Source organism: Papio anubis, chromosome 1 (genome assembly GCF_008728515.1).
Source record: "Papio anubis isolate 15944 chromosome 1, Panubis1.0, whole genome shotgun sequence".
Lineage (NCBI taxonomy): Eukaryota > Metazoa > Chordata > Mammalia > Primates > Cercopithecidae > Papio > Papio anubis.
Genome location: NC_044976.1, coordinates 47226340 through 47244487, shown reverse-complemented (window position 1 = coordinate 47244487; position 18148 = coordinate 47226340). Strand labels below are relative to the sequence as shown.

General features: G+C 43.9%; 2 protein-coding genes across 13 annotated transcripts in view; both read left to right on the top strand.

Moving 5' to 3' along the window:
• BEND5 (BEN domain containing 5) overlaps window positions 1-3763 on the top strand; it is a 49485-nt gene extending 45722 nt beyond the window's left edge. For all 5 annotated transcript variants that reach the window (XM_003891854.5, XM_009208197.4, XM_017956317.1 and 2 more), the window contains one exon: window positions 3587-3763. In XM_003891854.5, coding sequence (XP_003891903.1) covers window positions 3587-3744 — 158 coding nt within the window. In that variant the 3' untranslated portion in view covers window positions 3745-3763. The remainder of the gene's footprint in view (window positions 1-3586) is intronic.
• The window catches only part of AGBL4 (ATP/GTP binding protein like 4), a 1449848-nt gene that overhangs the window by 1237185 nt on the left and 194515 nt on the right, over window positions 1-18148 (top strand). The gene's annotated exons all lie outside the window — the stretch shown is intronic.

The following is an 18148-nucleotide window of genomic DNA, read 5'->3' as shown; positions in this document are numbered from 1 at the left end:
AGGTTACACTACCTACCTTCCATCTGTGCTGCCTTGCCTGGCTAACTGCTGCTTACCATCCAGATCTGCTTAGGTGAGCCTTCCTTCAGGAAATCATCTCTGACCTTTTAGGGTGGGTCGATGCTTCTGTCATTCATCTCAGAGCACCCAGTGCCTACCTCAGTTCTCTTACTGTATCTTTGCCTCCTAGGGACCTTGTCTAACCCTTATTGCCTATAAATGCTTGCTGTGTACATGAATGAGAAGGAAATTGACTTGCCCAAGGCCATACGTCTGATTAGAGACAGCCAAGCTGAACTGGGTTTTCAGGCTACCTGCTGTCGCCAGAGGTTTTTTGTATTACTAAAATATAATGTTGATTTTTTTTTTTTTTAAATAGACAGGCAGGTTTGACGTCTGTCTCCTATCCCACGATATAACCACTGTTTTTAGCCTAATTATTTGAGCTATTCCAGATTGCATTTGGCTGGTTCTTCCTATGCAAGCTGTCTGCTGGATTGAGATTGTTTGTATTTATTTTGTCTGATTTTATCACATGTAGTCACATTTGCCATATAAAAAAATAGAAAAGCCTTTATGCTCACAGAGTTGGTGAGGATTTCTTCTTTTCCTTGATTTTAAAATAATTCCTTACCTGATAGCAGAGGGATGGGGCAAACATTGATGCTGCTTTGGAAAGATAAAAGCAGGAGAACTGAAGCAGAGTCTTGCTCTAATGACAAGCTCCAGAATGACAGTTAAACCTATTAAGGTCAAATGACCTTTTGTGGAGTGTCTGAGTTTTCTAAATGAGCCTCAGCATTGCGTTCTGGTTAATTTTTATAACTTTTTTAATAGGACACATTAGCACTGTTATAAACCTTGTTAATTAAGCAATAATCTCAAATGCTCCCTCGCAGAGGGAGACATTCCCAGCAACTGCAGGTGATTAATATCTAGAGTCTAACGAAAGCCTTTTAATCAACCTGAGAAGCTGTTCGTTCAGTGCTGTTACCCACAGGAAATGAGAATGATTGAAATTCTATGGGGGCTCCTCCGAAAGCCTTCTTCCATTTGCACCTTTCTCCTTCTACCTCTTCCCTGATTAGTGCTAGGGGCTCCAAGGGCCACCACGCCCACTGTCCTGCCTTCTGTCTCTTTTGCCACTTTACCTGCCATTATTACCTTGCAGACAATTAGAGACTTCAAGCTGGGGGAATCTTCTTAGATTCTCTGGTTTGACATGCTACTTTTGTAGATAGTGAAACAGACCCAGAGAAGTCCCCCCTAGAGGTTGCACAGCATCTAGGGTTAGAATCAGATATGAATATCTCAACTTCTAAGCAGTTCTCATCACAGTTTGTCTCCCTCATTTGGTTCAGGTTCCAACAAAGTCGCTCTGGGTGTTTGTTTTCTCCTGGCCTAGGGGTACAGAGGGACTGCCTGAGTGTCCCACTCTGTTGGGGGAGACAATGTGGTTACAGTTTTATTAGATTGTGATTCATGCTTTGACAGAGAGAAAAACCCAGACAGGTGTGGGAGCACAGAGTTCTAGGTAGAATGGGGTCTCCTAATTCAGTCTGATACCAGGTTTCAAGAAGGCTGAATCTGGAAGAATGAGTAGAGCTTAGGCAGGTGAAGGGTAAGGACTTAAGCAGAGATGAGCAGAGTCACTGACAGGTGGAATAGGTTGAAAAGGATAATGAATATAGCAGAGGTGGGACTGGAGAGACAGGGCCTCCTACCTTCTTGTCTCTCAGTCCTTACGGAAAGGACTGAGATGAAAGACAAGATGAAGTGAGGATTAGTCAGGGTTGGGAGTAGTCAGGAAGTGACGGGTAGAGGTGAATTAAAAGCTTTTAAAGGCTTCTCTGTGCAAAACCCTTCTCGGTGGAAAGAAAAGGGTGCCTCAGAAAAAGAACGCTTATGGGAGGTGCACCTGCAGCATGGATGGCAACAGGAGGCAGACTGGCTGGCTCTGTGCCCAGGGAAGGGCTCAGCGTATGGGGAGGTAGCAGTGGATTCTGCCCTATACCTACTCCCTTTCTCCAGGGCTCGGGCTTCTCATATGTTAGTGGAGAGGTTAGCACAAGTTAGTCGTCACGATCCCTTCTAGTGTTGACATTCTGCATCTCTGAGACAATTACCTGTTCTGAGCTGGTTTGCTAATGACAAGATTTTGCTTGTTCTCCATAGCAATTCCTCAAGGTTGGATTGCCATTCTGTTTAGTTGAGAAAACTCAGGCTCAAAGAGTCCCCAGGGGGTTTGCCCATTATTACACACTCCCATGGTACATTCACCACCCACACCCTAGTCCTCTTCTGTCCACAATATTTGTATTCCCTTAGGTTTCCCTGGAAAAGCATTTCTTCAGTCATTTCACATGTATTTATTTAAGCTTGCCCCTGTGCCAAACACTGTGTTAGGCCCTAGGAATTAATAGTTGTAAATACATAAAATACTCAGAACAACCCCATACAGGTATAGTATTCTTTACAACTTGAAAAAGGCAACATGTTTATCCCACATGCCTCATGGCAGCATTTAAAAAAAAATGCTCTGTAGTTTGTTATCCTTACTTATGAGGTGAGGAATCTAGGGCAATGATTTGCACCAGGTCCCCAGGCTAGGCAGTCAGTTGAAATCAGGCTCCAGCCAGACCTTGTCTGGAGCTGGCTTTTTGCTTTATCACAGCAAACGGTGGACTCAGTAAGAGAGTGGCCGTACTGAGCCTCATTAGTAATCACAGCAGTGAGACACTACTTCACACCCACCAGGTTGTCAGAACCTTAATAATGTGACAATGTCAAGTACTATTAAAATGGGGCAACCAGTACTACTTGCATACACTGTTGCTAGGAGTGCCAGTCAGCACAATCACTTTGGAAAACAGTTTACCAGGCATCACCTAATAAAGTTGCATATGCACACATCTTAACATTCAGCAAGTCCACACCTAGGCTGATACTGGAGAATTTCTTGCATGTATTCCCCAGAGGCATGTGCCAGGGTGGTTTTAATTGCAAAACCAAGTATCCATGGATGATACAATGGATAAACAAATTGTGACAGAGCCATACAATAGAACACTACTCATCAGTGAAAATGACCTACAACTTCATGAGTAAACCTCAAAACTGTAACATTTGAGTAAAAAAAAAGCAAGTCAGGATGATACATAGAGTGCGCACATTTATAAAAAAATTGAAAATGGAAAAATGAACCATATATTATTTAAGGATATATACATGTGTTAACACTAAAAGAAAAAAAAAAAAGCAAAAGTTCAGGAGAATGGTTATCTCTGGTGGAGAGTAAAGAATTAGGGAGGGGCCTCCAGGTGCTTGGGAGGAACCGATAGTATCCTGCCCCACCGAGAGGTGGGCACGTGGCGCTTCATCATTACTTTTAAAGTGTGCATTTACAGTGTATAGCTCCTCTTTTCTAAGTACATTCTATGATGCAAATTTTAAAATATAGCTATGCCAGATACATGAACTGGTATTTGGGATGTATGTTGAGAGGCACATTTTCTTTTACCCTCCTTAAAAGGTTTTTACTCAAATTCACCATTAATCCTTGGCCTTGTTTCTTCTCCCTGTCTAGAGTGTTTGTATGACAGAATAGCACAAGAAACTGTGGATGAAACTGAAATTGCACAGAGACTCTCCAAAGTCAACAAGTACATCTGTGAAAAAATCATGGATATCAATAAATCCTGTAAAAATGAAGAACGAAGGGAAGCAAAATACAATTTGCAATAAACTTTGGATTTTTCATAAAGCTTTTGTGTTTTCCTTGTGTGGCATGTGATTTGCGAGCGATGGTGCCGTCCAAATCAGACCCCACCATGCATGGTGGTGTGTGGGCAGGAATCCACCGGGTTCTGGGGTCAGTGGCTTGTTCTGAGTGTGGACACTCCAAAGAAGACAGATGGCTTTGCTGAGACTCAGGAGCAGCCTGGCACTGGTGTCCTTCTGGGAATGGGGAAAACACTGTTCTTGGAGGGAGATAAGGTTGCCTGAGTTGCCTGTCACTTGACTGGGATTTGAATGGATATTTTTACCATCCAAGGACTTCTCTGTTCCTCTATTTTGTTCTATAATAAAGTTTCATTAATTCTTTGATGTAGATAGTCTTTATCCTCATTTCTTTAGTATATTACATATATAGTGGAGGTGACCAGTGTGTTGTGCCACCTGGCATGCCCTTCCTTTCAGGGGAGGAATATTCCGGCTGAAGGAGAGAAAATTCCTAAGAGATATGGTTGCTTTCTACAGATTTGAAGGTCTGTCTCAAAAGCAGATATCTTTCTCTGACTTCAAAGGCCAGATCTTGGACCAGTCACCTTTCTCACTTGAGGTGATCTGAGATTCAGCTTCCCTGATAATTTGAATCAATCTTTGTAAAGGGGTGAAGACAGGGTGATAATGCTAGATGAGCATAGGGTTACATTCAGGAACTAGGGGCACTGTTACCTGGTATCAGTTCTTTCATCCTATCTTGTATCTCAAATGTTCTTTCAAGTTACATAATTTTTTTCTCATTCTTTATTCAGTTACTGAGTCTCTAAGGTGCCTGGCACACATTCTGGCAAACCACATTAGAACTTCCTGTTGATTTGCACTTTGCTTTCTGTAATGCCTGTGAAGTTTGCATGGCGTATTAGAAAGGGCAAGGGCTTTGGGCCGATGCGTCTAGATTCCAAGCCTGGCTCCCCTGCCTGCTTTGGGCTTAACCTGTCCTCTCTGAGTTTCCATTTTCTATTTCACGAAAAGGAGATAATACCTACCTTTCAGAGGTGCTACAAGGATTAGAGATAACGTAAGTGTTCAATAAATGTTAGCAACTGTTACTTATTTCTGATTATTGGCTGTTATCGTTGGTTAGAAAAGTGGCCTCTGGTTTCTCTAATGGTTCATCCATTAATTGGTAGTCTGTAACCAAAAGCTCAGGGTCACTGGAGGAAGTAGGAGAGGTGGCTGCCACTTTGAGAACTTGTATTTTAATTGACTTTCAGTTAACTAAACTTATTCTCAGAGTTCTTATCAGTAATGAGGAGGAAAATAATGCCTACCTCATAGGCCGTGTGGGTAACTTAATAATATTAATAATAACAGATCGTTAATATGTGCCAAGACTTTTCTAAGTGTTTAACATAGTATGTTAACTCATTTCACAAGGTAAGTAAAGTTCCTGACACTTAGTAGATAGATGTTCAATAAATACTTGATAAGATATGTTCATTTAAGGGCGTGGGGAAGCTGGGGCATGAGTTGTGTGGAGCGCGTGAGAGGCTGGAAAACAAACTTTGCATCCTTGTTGAGCTCATCCCCTTTTCTCTCCGTGCATAACAGAGATACTAACACCCACTCAGAGGCTCTGCATTTCTCCTTACAGACTGATAAAGTATGGTACCTGCTTTACAAGTGCTTTTAGGTTCGTGGGGGAATAGTTGTGGAAATAACTATAATAAAAATGCTATGATATATGTGAAAGTGCTTTGTGTAATGTTTGATGCATATATTCAAGAGAACAGGGCAGTTAAAGATTATGGGATCTGGGTTTAAATCCTGGCTTTGCCACTTCCAAGCAGGTCACTTGACCTCTGGGCCTTGTTTCTTCTGGTGTGGAGAGAATGATCCCTAATTCAGGGTTGTTGTGGAGAGTAATCTAGATAATATCTGAAAAAAGGGCTCTGTAAATCACAAAGACCCTTGCAGATGTTCATTATTATCCTTAGCATAGAAGGCAGAATGAAATCAGAAGTAGATGCAACAAGGAATCATGCTTGTAAGAGCCAATTCTGATGTAATGAGGAGGCTTCACACGCTAATTAGGCTGAGACGGTTTGGCCTCTGTTGTGTACCTGGTGCCTTGTTATTGTAATATGAGGGCAAGATCATCATTCTCACACCCATACAAATGAAGAAATGGGCTCAAAAAAGGTTAAGTAATTTCTTGCTCAAGGTCCTGGAGCTGTCAGCAGTGGACCTGGATCAGAACTCAGGTCTGTGAAAAACCTGCCCTTCTACCTCTTTCCTGAAAGATGAGTGGTAAATTATGGTCTAGGCTGTGAGTCTAGTCACATAGTCTCAGGATATGTTTAGGGGAAACCCAACCTAAGTATTAGTCAATGGAAATCAGTCTTATTAATTCAGGCCATTTGGAGGGACTAGGAATGATAGTACTGCTTATAAACAGTCACAGTTTTATTACATTCAAATACATATAAAAACTCAAATTCATTTTGTTTGGTAGAGTGTTTCCCAAACTTGCCCAATCTTAAGAATTGGCTGAGGTGCTTAAAATACACATTTCCTGTGCTTTGGCTTGGAGAGCCCAATTAGGTAGGTCTGGGATGAGGCTGGGAACGTGTATTTTAACACAGATGTCAGTTTTGAAAAATACCAGTTAAAGTCATTAGAAGACCTTCATTAAAATGAAGGAATAAGAGTGTTGCCTATGTTAAAAAAGAAAAAAAATGGATGGGGAGCCAACAAACTGATGGTCTTTCTAATATGCCTGAGGATACTTGAAATTGAGAGTAGTTATCTTCTTAAGTAACTGAGACTGCCATAACACCTGTTTAGAATTCCTCTTTATGGCCACCAAATGCTGTTCAGCTGGACACAATGCAGAAGGTGACTTTCTGTCTAGGCTCAAATGATTTTTCCCTCGCTTGTACACTTAGATTCCTTGGATTCTTGTGCCAGGCCAGTGAGTTGTGTAGGAGAGGACTGTCAATACTGAATTGGCAGGACCTAAATCAATGAGGTTTGGCGCTGTCTTCAGAAGCCCCGGCAACAAGTTTTCTGACACCAGATGAAACAGAAAGATGGGGTTTGGCTTTATTTCCTTGCTTAGGAAAGTATATTGGTGACTTTTAGGTGCTTGTATGCTTCCTGCAGGCATTTCTAACTTGCGATTTTTTTTGTAATTATAGTGAAAAACTACTTTATGGAAATTATTGCCAAAAATAGGAAATACCCTCAAAACTGCACTGCTGAAAGCACTTGGATGTATCTCATGTAGTCTTTTTTCAAGGGTGAAAATATGTGTTTTCCATACCTGTGATTATAGCACATAGTCAGCTTTGTATCCTTCCCTTCGCATTTAACATGTTTCACCATTGCTCCATAAAGTTCATAACTATCAGTTCTGACATCCACAAAGTGGACCGACATAAAGCTGCAATTGAGTAAGCCACCTGGTCAGCTGCCCAAGCCCTAACCCACAGATCAGGGGTTTGTGAAGGGCCTGGCTGCACGGTTTTCATCACACACACAGGCAAAGTGAGCTAGAGTTAGGAGGCGGATGCATGCGACTTTAGTTCCCAACTCTAGCACTTAAAAACAGACGAGGCAAGTTACTTCGTCTTTCTTAACACCAGCTTCTTCATCTGCAAAATGGAGGAAATAAGGTCTAGTTATAGGGTTATTAGGAGTAATAAGAGTGTAATTAATGTGCACCAGCAAGAGAGGGGCTAAATGGCTGTCAGAGTAAATGTTGGGCTTCCTCTCCTCTCTTCTCTCCCTACACCTGTTCATTCCTCACTGACGTGTGCTCCTCCTAACCTGCTGACCCCGTACGCAGTGACCTAGGCTTTCATACCCACCTTTGGCTCTCTGGACACCTGCTTATCCCATAGTTCTCCGTACATGGGGGGTTTCCCCCACGCATGCTGACTAGCTCACTCCTCGGCTTCCAGCTCCCCTCACCTACCTCAGCCCCTACTCACTGCCACCCAAGGGCCCATTTACAACTTCCTTGGATTTTTAGACTCTTTATAAATAAACCTAGATGAAGATTTTTCTGTTTCACAATGTTTTCTCTTTATATTTTCCCTCGTTTTCTTAAGAGTGGTTGTACCTGGGTCAAAAGGAATGACATTTTATCACTCTTGATACATATAATGGGTATGACCACTTTTTAAATTATTTTGCCCACTTAATAGGTGAAAAATAGCACCTTGTTATGTTTTATTTTATTATAGTCAAGACTGCATGTCTTTCCAGAGTTTGGCTACTTCTTTGTAGAAAAGGAAAACTTCTTTAAAACCTATAAGTAATTTCAGCAGAATCCATTTCATTTTCTGTGTTTAGTTTTCTCATGGACCAATGTGTTAACCTGGGCATGTAATTTTTGCCTATATGTCTGCAGATAGACAAACCAATAGATATTTTCACTTCTTTTGAAGTGATTGATCCCTTTCTGCCAGGCAGCTTCATAGGCTCATAGAACCTAAGGATCAAAGATGAACTTTGAGGTTTTCCACCCAAATCTCCCCATTGTAAGCAAATATCATTCCAGACCATGCTTGAATACCTCCAAGCACAAGGAATTCATATTCCTACCCAAGAGTCCATCCAGTTATTGCCATCAGTAAAATATTATTCCATTGAGCTAAAACTCTACCTCCGTGAGACTTTCAAAGTCATTCAAATTCTTCTCTTTCAAGCCACACAGAATGTTTCCACTCACAGCCCTTTGTAGAGTTGAAGGTGACTATCATTTCTTCTCACCAACTAATAAATAGCTCAAATTCTGCTTCACCATTTCTCGTGTGTGGAAGGCTACATGCGAAAGAGTGGGGAGTGTGGATTTAGACAGCCATGTGTTCAAATCCTGTTTCTTCCACTTAGTGGTGTGTGACCTTGAACAAATTCTTAACCTCTCTGAGCTTCAGTTTTCCCATTTTGACAACGAGAATAGTAACATCTATCTCACAGGATTATGTTAAGAGTTAAGTAAGATAATGTGAACAAAGCATTCTACGCATTCAGTATCTCTCAGTTCCCTAATCCTGAGAACTCTGACCATCCTGGTTGCTCTTTTATGGATCCGCCCCTGTAGATGAGACTCAGGACTGGACCTGGTGCTCCAGGAAGAGTTCGATCAGCAAGATGTCACCTCTTACTCTCGGACTTTGAATTAGCATCTTTAGCAAAAGAATTGTCTCAAATTGAGCCAATAAGGCTCAGTAAGGTAATATTGACAGTATGTAGTGAAGGAAATGTTACCAGTCCGCTATTCTCTCTTTTTGGCTAACACGATACTTGTCCCTTTCGTTTACTGTGTTATAAGGGAAAGAGCATCAATTTTGGAGCCAGAGAGACTGACATTGAATTCAAACCCTGCGTTCACTATTTATTAGATTAGAGGAAATTGAACAAGTTTCTTAAAGTCTCCCAACCCCAGTCCCCCTGTTCATTGTCAGTTGTTGGGTAATCATACTGACCTACAGTCAGTAGGTCCTGACTACAGCCACACCTACAGTCCCCGCTCGACCCCAGTTCCAGCCTTCAGTAAATGTGAAATCTTTTTGTTCTTTTTTTCCTCTCCTTTTTTATCCTAACAGCTCTTTAGTCCTCCCCACCCTTTAACTGTGTAAAATTTTCAAGTATATTTCTTAAATGAAATACAGGACTTTGAATTCGTCCCTGTTCCATTTCATCTTATTGGTTTCAGCCCAACATTTCAGCTGGTCGAGATCTTCTTTACAAGTTGTGTTTAAAATACAAAAGACCCCCCAATCCCTCCCTATTCACCAATGCCCACCCACCCACCCCAACTAAACAAACAATAACCAGATGTATTGACCAGTACTTAGGCCAAGTTGTCACTTTTCTTTGTCTCTGTTACTCTTATCTGAATAATTTCTCTCTGTTCTTCTTATGTGCCTGATCTGAATAATTCACAAACTGTATCATAATTCCATTCACTACCCACTTTAGTCTCTTGGTTTCTGTTTTGTTCACTGCTGCATTCCCAGAACCTGGCATATAGTGCACACTCATTAAAAAGTTATTGAATGAATAAATGACAAAAGTCAAAGACCTGTTAGGAGACTGGGGCCCAATCCAGGCCTGGATAACAGTGAAGAACCCTACAGATGAAGGGAGAGCAATGGAGCAGAAGCAAACCCTGGGGTCATCACAGCTCAGTCCCAGTGCTGGGAAGACAGCTCTGTCCCTGGTGAGCTCAGGCAGCCCAGGCCTTGGCCACTGCCTAGTGTCAGACCACAGGGGTTCTTGATCCGGGCAGTGCTGAAATGGGGAGAGGAAGGTAATAAATATCCAGGGCCTGGGTCACCCCCACACTGATTGTTCTGTGAGGAGTCTGGGCCAGGGACCCTCCTCACCCCTGGAATAGGCACCTAAAGTTTACCCAGAAATCCTTAGTGAGCCCACATTGCCCACAGTCACACTGGACCCCATCGTCCTTGTTGCAGCAGCTGTCAGAGAAGCCACACAGGGAACAAATGCCAAGGTGGCGTTCCCTGCGTAGTTGTCCTTGGTTCCCTGCCATTGATTCCTCAGCATTTCTCATTCATGGCCACCTGTAGCTATGGCCAGCACTCAGCAGAAATGAGGTTTCCATGTTGAGATCATTTCTGGAGACTTTAGGGTCTGAATTGCAGTGATCATGGGTCTCTTACGCTATACCCCAGTTCTACCTCACATAAACCTTACCCTACTCCCACCTCTGGGAAAAGAAGGACTCAATTTAAATGATTTTCTGGAATCAGCCATACGTCAGCCCAGTTACAAATGGCCTTGCACTATCCACACTGTCCTGCCCTTGTGGAGCACCCTCAAGCTTTACACTTTCCCCCCGCTCCTCTGCCTCTCTACCTTCAGCTGCTTGGCCCTGCTCAGTCTGGGGCTCTAACTTATTCTTGTCACTCTTTTAGATCGTTAACCATGGGAGAAAACAAAACAAAACAAAAAAAAAAAAACTATCCTCTCTGGGCTTGAAGGCTCAAATCAAATATCATTTCCTCTAAGAGCCCGTTACCATCTATTCCTAAAGGACTCTCTCCCCTCTCTAGTTTTCCAAGTCTTCCTCCATCCTTCATTCCCAGCTCCAGTCTTCCCTGTACCGTAACACTCAGAGGATTGTATTGTAATATTAATTTAGCTTCCTCTTCCTCACAAGGCTGTCAGTGAACTGCAGGCAGGACTGTGTAATTCATCTCTATACATGTTTGCTGAACCCCTACTCTGTGCTAGGTGCAAGAGATATAGTTATGGTGATATTTTTTAATTAACTAATATTTATTGAACGTTTACTATGAGGTAGCACTGTTCACCTTTTAATTCTCACACAACCCTGTGAAGCAGGTACTGTTACCATCTGCATTTCACAAATGAGGAAACTGATTTAATGAGGTTAAGTAATTTGCCCAAGATGGCACAGCTATGACCTGGAGAAGCCAGAACTGGCATCTAAACCTGTGTGACTCCAGTGTCTGGCATCTTAATGATCATGCTAGATTCTACCTTAGATCTCTCAACATTATCATAAGCTATTTTTTCCATCTGAGGCTTCTCCTGCCTCCTCTACCCGGTGACCTGCTTCTTCTTCTCCTCCTTCCAGGAGATCTTTTGTGCTCCAGCTCCAGCTCCAGCCTGGGTTGGAACCCCTCCCCCTGCTCTGTGGCACCTCTTGTGACCTCTGATAGAGCCTCATCAAGCTGTCCCGTCATTGTGTGTCTATCTTTCTCCGTGGACTAAGCCCTTTAAGGTGGGGACCACCCTGTGTTGATCTCTGAGTCCCCAGGCCCAGTACAGAGCCAGTACGGATGGCATGGACCTCTCCCTAGAAGCCTGGTCCCTGGTGAGGAAACACTATGGGAAATAAACACCAAAAAAGTTATTTCTGCCTAGGGGTATAAGGCCTTGAGGGATCAAGGGAGCCCTCCATGAGGGGGTCATGAGGCCTTCTTCTCTTGTTCTCATGGGTTTGATAGGCCATCACCAAGTCAAGAAAGAAGGAAAGGATTTGGCTGTAGTTAAGTTTGAGAACTCTGACCTCTCACTGTCAGAATGTGACTATGGGCTTCACCACTTACCAACTCTGTGACCTCAGGCAAGTTACTTATTTGGTTTGGGACTCAGTTTCCTCTTCCATAAAATGGAAGGCTTCACGTTTCTGTAAGCATTAAGTCAATAACTAAAAATGCACTTATAACTATACCTAGCACATAGTAAGCACTACATAAATGTTTATAATTATTGTGAGCTATGGGCAAGAGGGGGAAGAGAGTAGGATGAGTTCAGATGTTTCAAGGTATGAAAGTGAAGCTGGTAGTGGGAGATGAGGCTGGAGAGGTGGGTAGAGGCCAGGTCATGGAGGGCCTTGGTTCCAGGCTGAGCTGCTAGACTCTGAAGACCATGGACACACTGAAGGGTGGGGCTTTGTGCCTTAGAAAAATGATGCTGGCATCAGAATGGTGAATGGTTTGGAGGGAGAGGAAGGAGTTGAGAAGGCTATTGGGGGAATAACAGGTGAGAGATGATGAGGGTAGATGCTCACCCCTCTTCCTCCTTAAGTGCTGGTACTGCCAGGTGGGAACCTGACTATGAGCACCACAATGCAATGGTGCAGATGTGGAGTGCCCAGGGCAGCCATGTCTAGAGCAGTACCTCCTTCATGCAGCTCCTGGACGCTGGAACCATTCAGCCCAAGGAGATGTGTCAGACACAGCATCCACCCTATGTCCAGAGGGGAGATCAAATGTGTTTGGGGGAAGAGGGTACATTTCAGGGTTGGACATGTCTCTGTCAGGTCTTTCCTGAGCCACCTCCCTGATACCGTGGGAACAGCATGGGATGGGGAGTAAAAGAGTGTGGGTTTCAGGAACATGACCTTGGCTAAGTCATACAAGCTTCTGAGTCCTGAGATTTATTAGCAACAAGGAGCTGATGTATTACCTTCAGTACAAGAATAACAATGTCAACATTTAAGGCTGTTGCTAAAGTGCCCATCCCACAGCACGTATGTAGTCGGAGCTCACTAACAGGTACTGCCCTCCCGCCAGAGTGATAGAAGCAGGGATCATGAGCACTTAGTTAGGGACGTCACACTCCACCTATGGGAGCCTTTGGGCTGGTCACTTCCTTCCTATGAGCCTCAGTTATACAGGCTCAAGTATAATATGTGTGTAAAGGTCCCTACTCCACAACCTCCACAAGTGGTGTGGCCCTGACAGCATCCATGACTCGAGTCAGGGTTAGGAAACCTCAGAGCACTCCAGGTGGGAAGGTAGATTTTTACAGTCTTCCTTCTTCCCCTGCCCCCACCTCTCCCTCCCATCAGGGAGCAGATTCCAGCCTCTGTTACAGTCTTTTCCAAAACTAGTGGGAAGCACCTGGCCCTGGATATGAAGAATGACAGCCACTACTGAGAGGCTGTCATTGCTGGTGGAAGAAAGGAATCTGGAGTTCTTTTTTCCAGTGGGTCTTTAAATTATTTTCATTTTGCTGATTCGTGCACTTTTCTGAGCTAAGGAGATTTGGGAGGTGTTTATTGGTTATTTAAGCAGAAAGCCTCGTTGGCTTCAATCTCTTGGAGAGGAAGGGATTTAACACTGTGTAGCCCAGCCTGTTGCTGCCCTCCACAGGGCCCAGGAGGGCAGGTGGAGGCTTTGCAGGGTGGGGCTGCCCTCCAAAGAGCCCAGTCCAGTGCCAAGTAGACCCTACTGGGATTTCCAGTGTTGGCCAATCAAAACCACAGATGGAATGGAACTATGGCCAGATTTGGAGGTAAGTTTCACTCTTCTAGGTTTTAAATTATGCTTATAAGGTGCCTTGTTTTATTCCTCTTTTTCTTTCATTCCCTCATTCATTTTGAGTGAGAAGGGCAGCCAAAAGGAGCACGCCGATGCTTTCCCCACACTGTTTCCCCAGCCTAGAATCAGGAAATTATTCAGTTAGCCTTGTTGAACTCCTGTATGTCAGAAGCTACAGCAAATAATTCGTACATTTAATCATAACAAGAGTATTTGGGACTTGGCATTATAGTCTATATTTCTTCTGATGAAGATACCATAGCCCAGAGAGGTTAGATTATTTGTCCAGTGTCACACAGCTAACAAGGGAGAAGGTCAAGATTCAAATGCAAATCCTTCTGAGACCAGGTCCACTCTTCTTTTCATCAAAGCCTCAATGCCTCTAGTAATCAGCAATGCCTGAGAGCCAGCTGGGTGCCAGGCCCTGTGCTATATGGCAAAGAGAAGTGTTTCTCTTCCCCTGGTTGGATTCTAGCCATTTCAAGATTCACCTTGAATCCTCCTTCCCATGTAAAGCAATGCAGGATGGTAGAAAAAGTAGAAAAGTAGAAGCCAATGCCCACCAATGGATAATTACCTGCATGCATGCATGCACACACACACACACGTGCGTGCACACACACATTGACTTTAATCATAGAGTGAAATGTCATACAGCAAACAAAAAAATGAACTACAGGAGTATGTATCAGCATAAATACATCTGAAAATCATAATGTATAGTAAGAAAGCAAGTGGCAGAGTGAAACAGCGTCTGTGATTATGTATGTAAAATTTTAAATGTGCAAACCCTATTATGGATTGTTTATAGACATATACATGCATAATCAGACTATAAACACTCAGGCAGGAAGGACACATGCCAACTTTGGGACAGTCCTTATCAGGAGTGGTGTGGGAAGAGTGCAAAAGAGGCTTCAGTAATGTTTTAAGTGTTTAAGACAAATAAACCAAAAAGAGACCAGAAGAGAAAAAGGCAAAAAGCAAAAAGGTACTGATTTATTCGCCCTGGGAGGGTGCCGGGTTTGTGGGGATGGGGCACTGCACTGCACTGTCTGCACCTGCTCTTCTGTGTAGCTGAAAGACAGACCTGGCCTGAAGCTGAGAGTCAGAAGGGGGTTACTATTCCCTCACAGGCTCTTGAGAGGATTAAATGAGGGATCAGTCGAAGGCACTTTTTGAACTGTAAAATATGATAGGAATATGAGTTGGTGCTACGCACTTCTGTGCCCCTTCTTACCTGTCTTCCTGACTAGACTGTGACTTTTTCTTGAAGGCAGGGACAGTTCCAAATTCGTCTCTTGACCCCTGCCCAAGCTCAGGAAATGCCAGCTGTAGGCCAGAACCCCAGAGCTGACAAGAGTTGCTATCAGTACCTTCACCACAGCCCTTCCACTGACCTGGGACTGACCCACCACCTTGCTCCTGAGGACTGTTTGAATTAAGGAGACATAGCTTATCCCAGGTTCCCACCCCTTGTGGACACATAAAATTGATTGCTCAGGTACTTACAAAGGTTGAGAAGAAGCCCGTTCCTTCAGCCCCAAGGGCACGATGAATGATGTAATAAAAATTCATCCCTCCCAGTCTCTCCCCTGTGGCTCCTAGGCAAGGCACACTCTTGAGCTAGATAGATGGGGGCAGGGGCAAATGCAACGTAAGTCACCTAACTGGTCAATAAACTCCCTGAACTGAGTCCCCACAAAGCCTTTACTTGATCTTTCTTTGGCCCTATGATATAGTTGTCACCATTCCCATTATGAAGATGTGGATGCTGAGGCCAGTGGGGTAATAATGGGCAGAGCCAGGATTCAAATCCAAGTCTGTTGAAATCAGAGATCTCCCCCTCCTCAACAGCAAGAAACCATGTGTGGCAACATGATGCGTTTCCCTCCTTGTATTCCAGTCAGCACAGGGACTGAAGTAGGATAATCACGTTTCAGAGCCAACCAGAGTGGCTGCCACTCCAAGCTTCCTTTGTATTTTAAATATGTAGTCTCTAATTAGAGTTTGCTTTAATTGCAAGATTTCCATATGCCCCGTGACTGCTGTGCACTCTATCTGGGGATAAACATGTCCATCAAGTAAGAAGCAAATCATGGCTGTTGCCTTGGCCCTGTTATCCTGTTGGCTTTCTCCACTGCAGTTCCTCAAGGGATGTAGCTCAGCCTTCCCCTGTGAAAGTGCTCTGGGGCCCACATTTTAATCAAAAGCATACCTGCCTCTAGGAAAAAAGAGTAGAGGCACAGCTCAAAAGTGATTAAATTTAATAACCAAAAGACCAGAAAAGTCTGCTTTGCAATGCATAATTTCACCAGATATTTATTTATTTCATCATGTGGCCACATTCTATATGCTATATTTATTTAAAATGCCATTTATTTTAACAGCAGCAATAAAGGAAACACACATTTTTTCCCTCCCCACTGTGTTAAAGGCATTTGTGGTTATTAAATTACTCTTGAGTAGAGGAGTGCCTGTCTCCAAATTTACTCTGAAGTATTTCAATAAAATGATCTCAAATGTTTATTCACTCAGCAAATACTCACCTGAAGCCATTCTGGGCTAGGTGCTGCACTAGCACCAGGATAATGAGGTAGAGCAGAGAAAGTCCCTCTTGCCTCCCAGGAACTCATGGGCATAGGGCAGGGGGAAGTGACAGATGCATCCCAAGGCATAGCACAGGGCCTGGCACCTAGAACTAGTCAAGCAGTTTTTGTTCAAGAAATGAATGAATGAATGATTGAAGGGATGGGTGTTACAGGGCTGGATTGAAGCCATGTGGGGCACTCAGGGACATCAAGAAGGACTGGGTGGTTCTCCTTGAGTGTCCTAGGGGAGGCAACTGCTGTGCTGATTCTTAGGTGAGGGCTGGGTCTGAGGAGGAGTATGGGGTGGCGTTACAGGCAGAGGGAGCAGTATGAGGCAAGGTCTGTGCTCGTCAAGTCCTCTCCCTGCAGCAATCCTCAGGCTACCCCTACTTCCTTCAGTTCTTTGTTCACATCTTCCTCTTCAGAAAGGTTGTCCTTGTCCACATTGTCTGAACCAGCACACACCCCATCTCAGGGTACTCTTTCGTCCTTTTCCTCTGCTTTATTTGCTTTATTTTCCTCTCATCCTGTTGTGTTTATCTGAATATTGTCTCATCCCATCTTCAGCTAAACTGTAAGTTTCCTAAGAGCAACGCCTAGAAAAGTGTCTAGCATATCATAGGCACTGAAAAGTTGAATCGTGAATGAGCGACTGAAAAATACCAGTGTCTCTTCAGCAATACGAGAGCTTCAGTGTAGGGTCTGAAGCATGGGGTCCAAGCAGGGCCTGCTAGAGGACCTGCACAGGTGGTCAGGGCCAGGACCTGCTGGAGCACACAGGCCTCATAGGCTGGCTAAGGAAGTGGACTTCACTTTGAGGTGGCAACAAGGAGTCATTGAAGAGTGTTGAGCCAGGAAACGACATGGTCAGATTGGTGTTTCAGAAGGACCACTCTGGTGGAATTATAGTTGATGAGTGAGACTGGAGTTAGGAAGAACAGAAAGGAAGGGGCTTAATGGTCCTGGCAAGAAATGTGAAAGGCTGGAGCAAAGGCAGGGGCCAAGAGATTGAAGGGGTGTTTGGGGCAGATGAAAGTAGAATTGTATATTTGGGGAAAACCAGCATGGTTTGCTGATTAGAGGTAGAAGGTGAGAAGAGGAAGACCCAGTGATGACTCCCCAGTTTCTGGCTTGGCTGAGTGGGTGGACAGTGATATCACTGGCTGGGAGGGGACTGGAGATTTGTCCTCACCGGGGGGCACTGTGGAGGGGCCCTGGAGAATTACTTGTTCTGATAGGAATCCTTGGCTAAACATGAGTTACTTTGTTTGAAAACAACATCCAAATGTAGTTCTCATATTTGGGGGCCCCCATTGAGCCCTAGAAATGCCATTGGCAGGCTTGTCTCTCAAAGTAAGACAGATGATGGCCTATCAAGTGAGGGCCCCCCGGGGTCTGTCCATCCCCACTGATGATTCATGCCAACACATCCAGCTTTTGACCTTCTTTCCCCAAAGATCATGTTATAGTAATGGGATGAGTACAAGATTTAAATTCAGAATAAATACACATGAGTCGTACTTCCATTATGAACAAGCCTTGGGTAGGGGCATTTGGTGTCCTTAAGCCTCAGTTTCCTCAGCTGTAAAAATGAACAAGCCTTGGGTAGGGGCTTTTGGTGTCCTTAAGCCTCAGTTTCCTCAGCTGTAAAATGGGAAGAATGAAGATATCTATTGCACAGTGTTATGTTGCAGATCCAGTGGTCGAAGGGATGTAAGTAAACTTAGTAAAATGAAAAGGGCTATTCAGTTGAAAGATTCCAGGAAACATTATCCCAGATGAGAGCGAATAGCAGGCAGGCCCTGATACTAAGACTAAGTGCTACTGGCCGAGCAGAGAGGGAGCAGCTCTGCACCTAGCCTCTTCCTTAGGGTCCTCCTTAGAGCCTTGAATTGGTCAAGCTGTAGTTGATGCTCTGGCTTCCTCAAATGTCCACATGACCCAGGCTCTGCACACCGTTCCAGGGAAGGCTGAGTGCCGCATACACGGAGGACTGCTAGG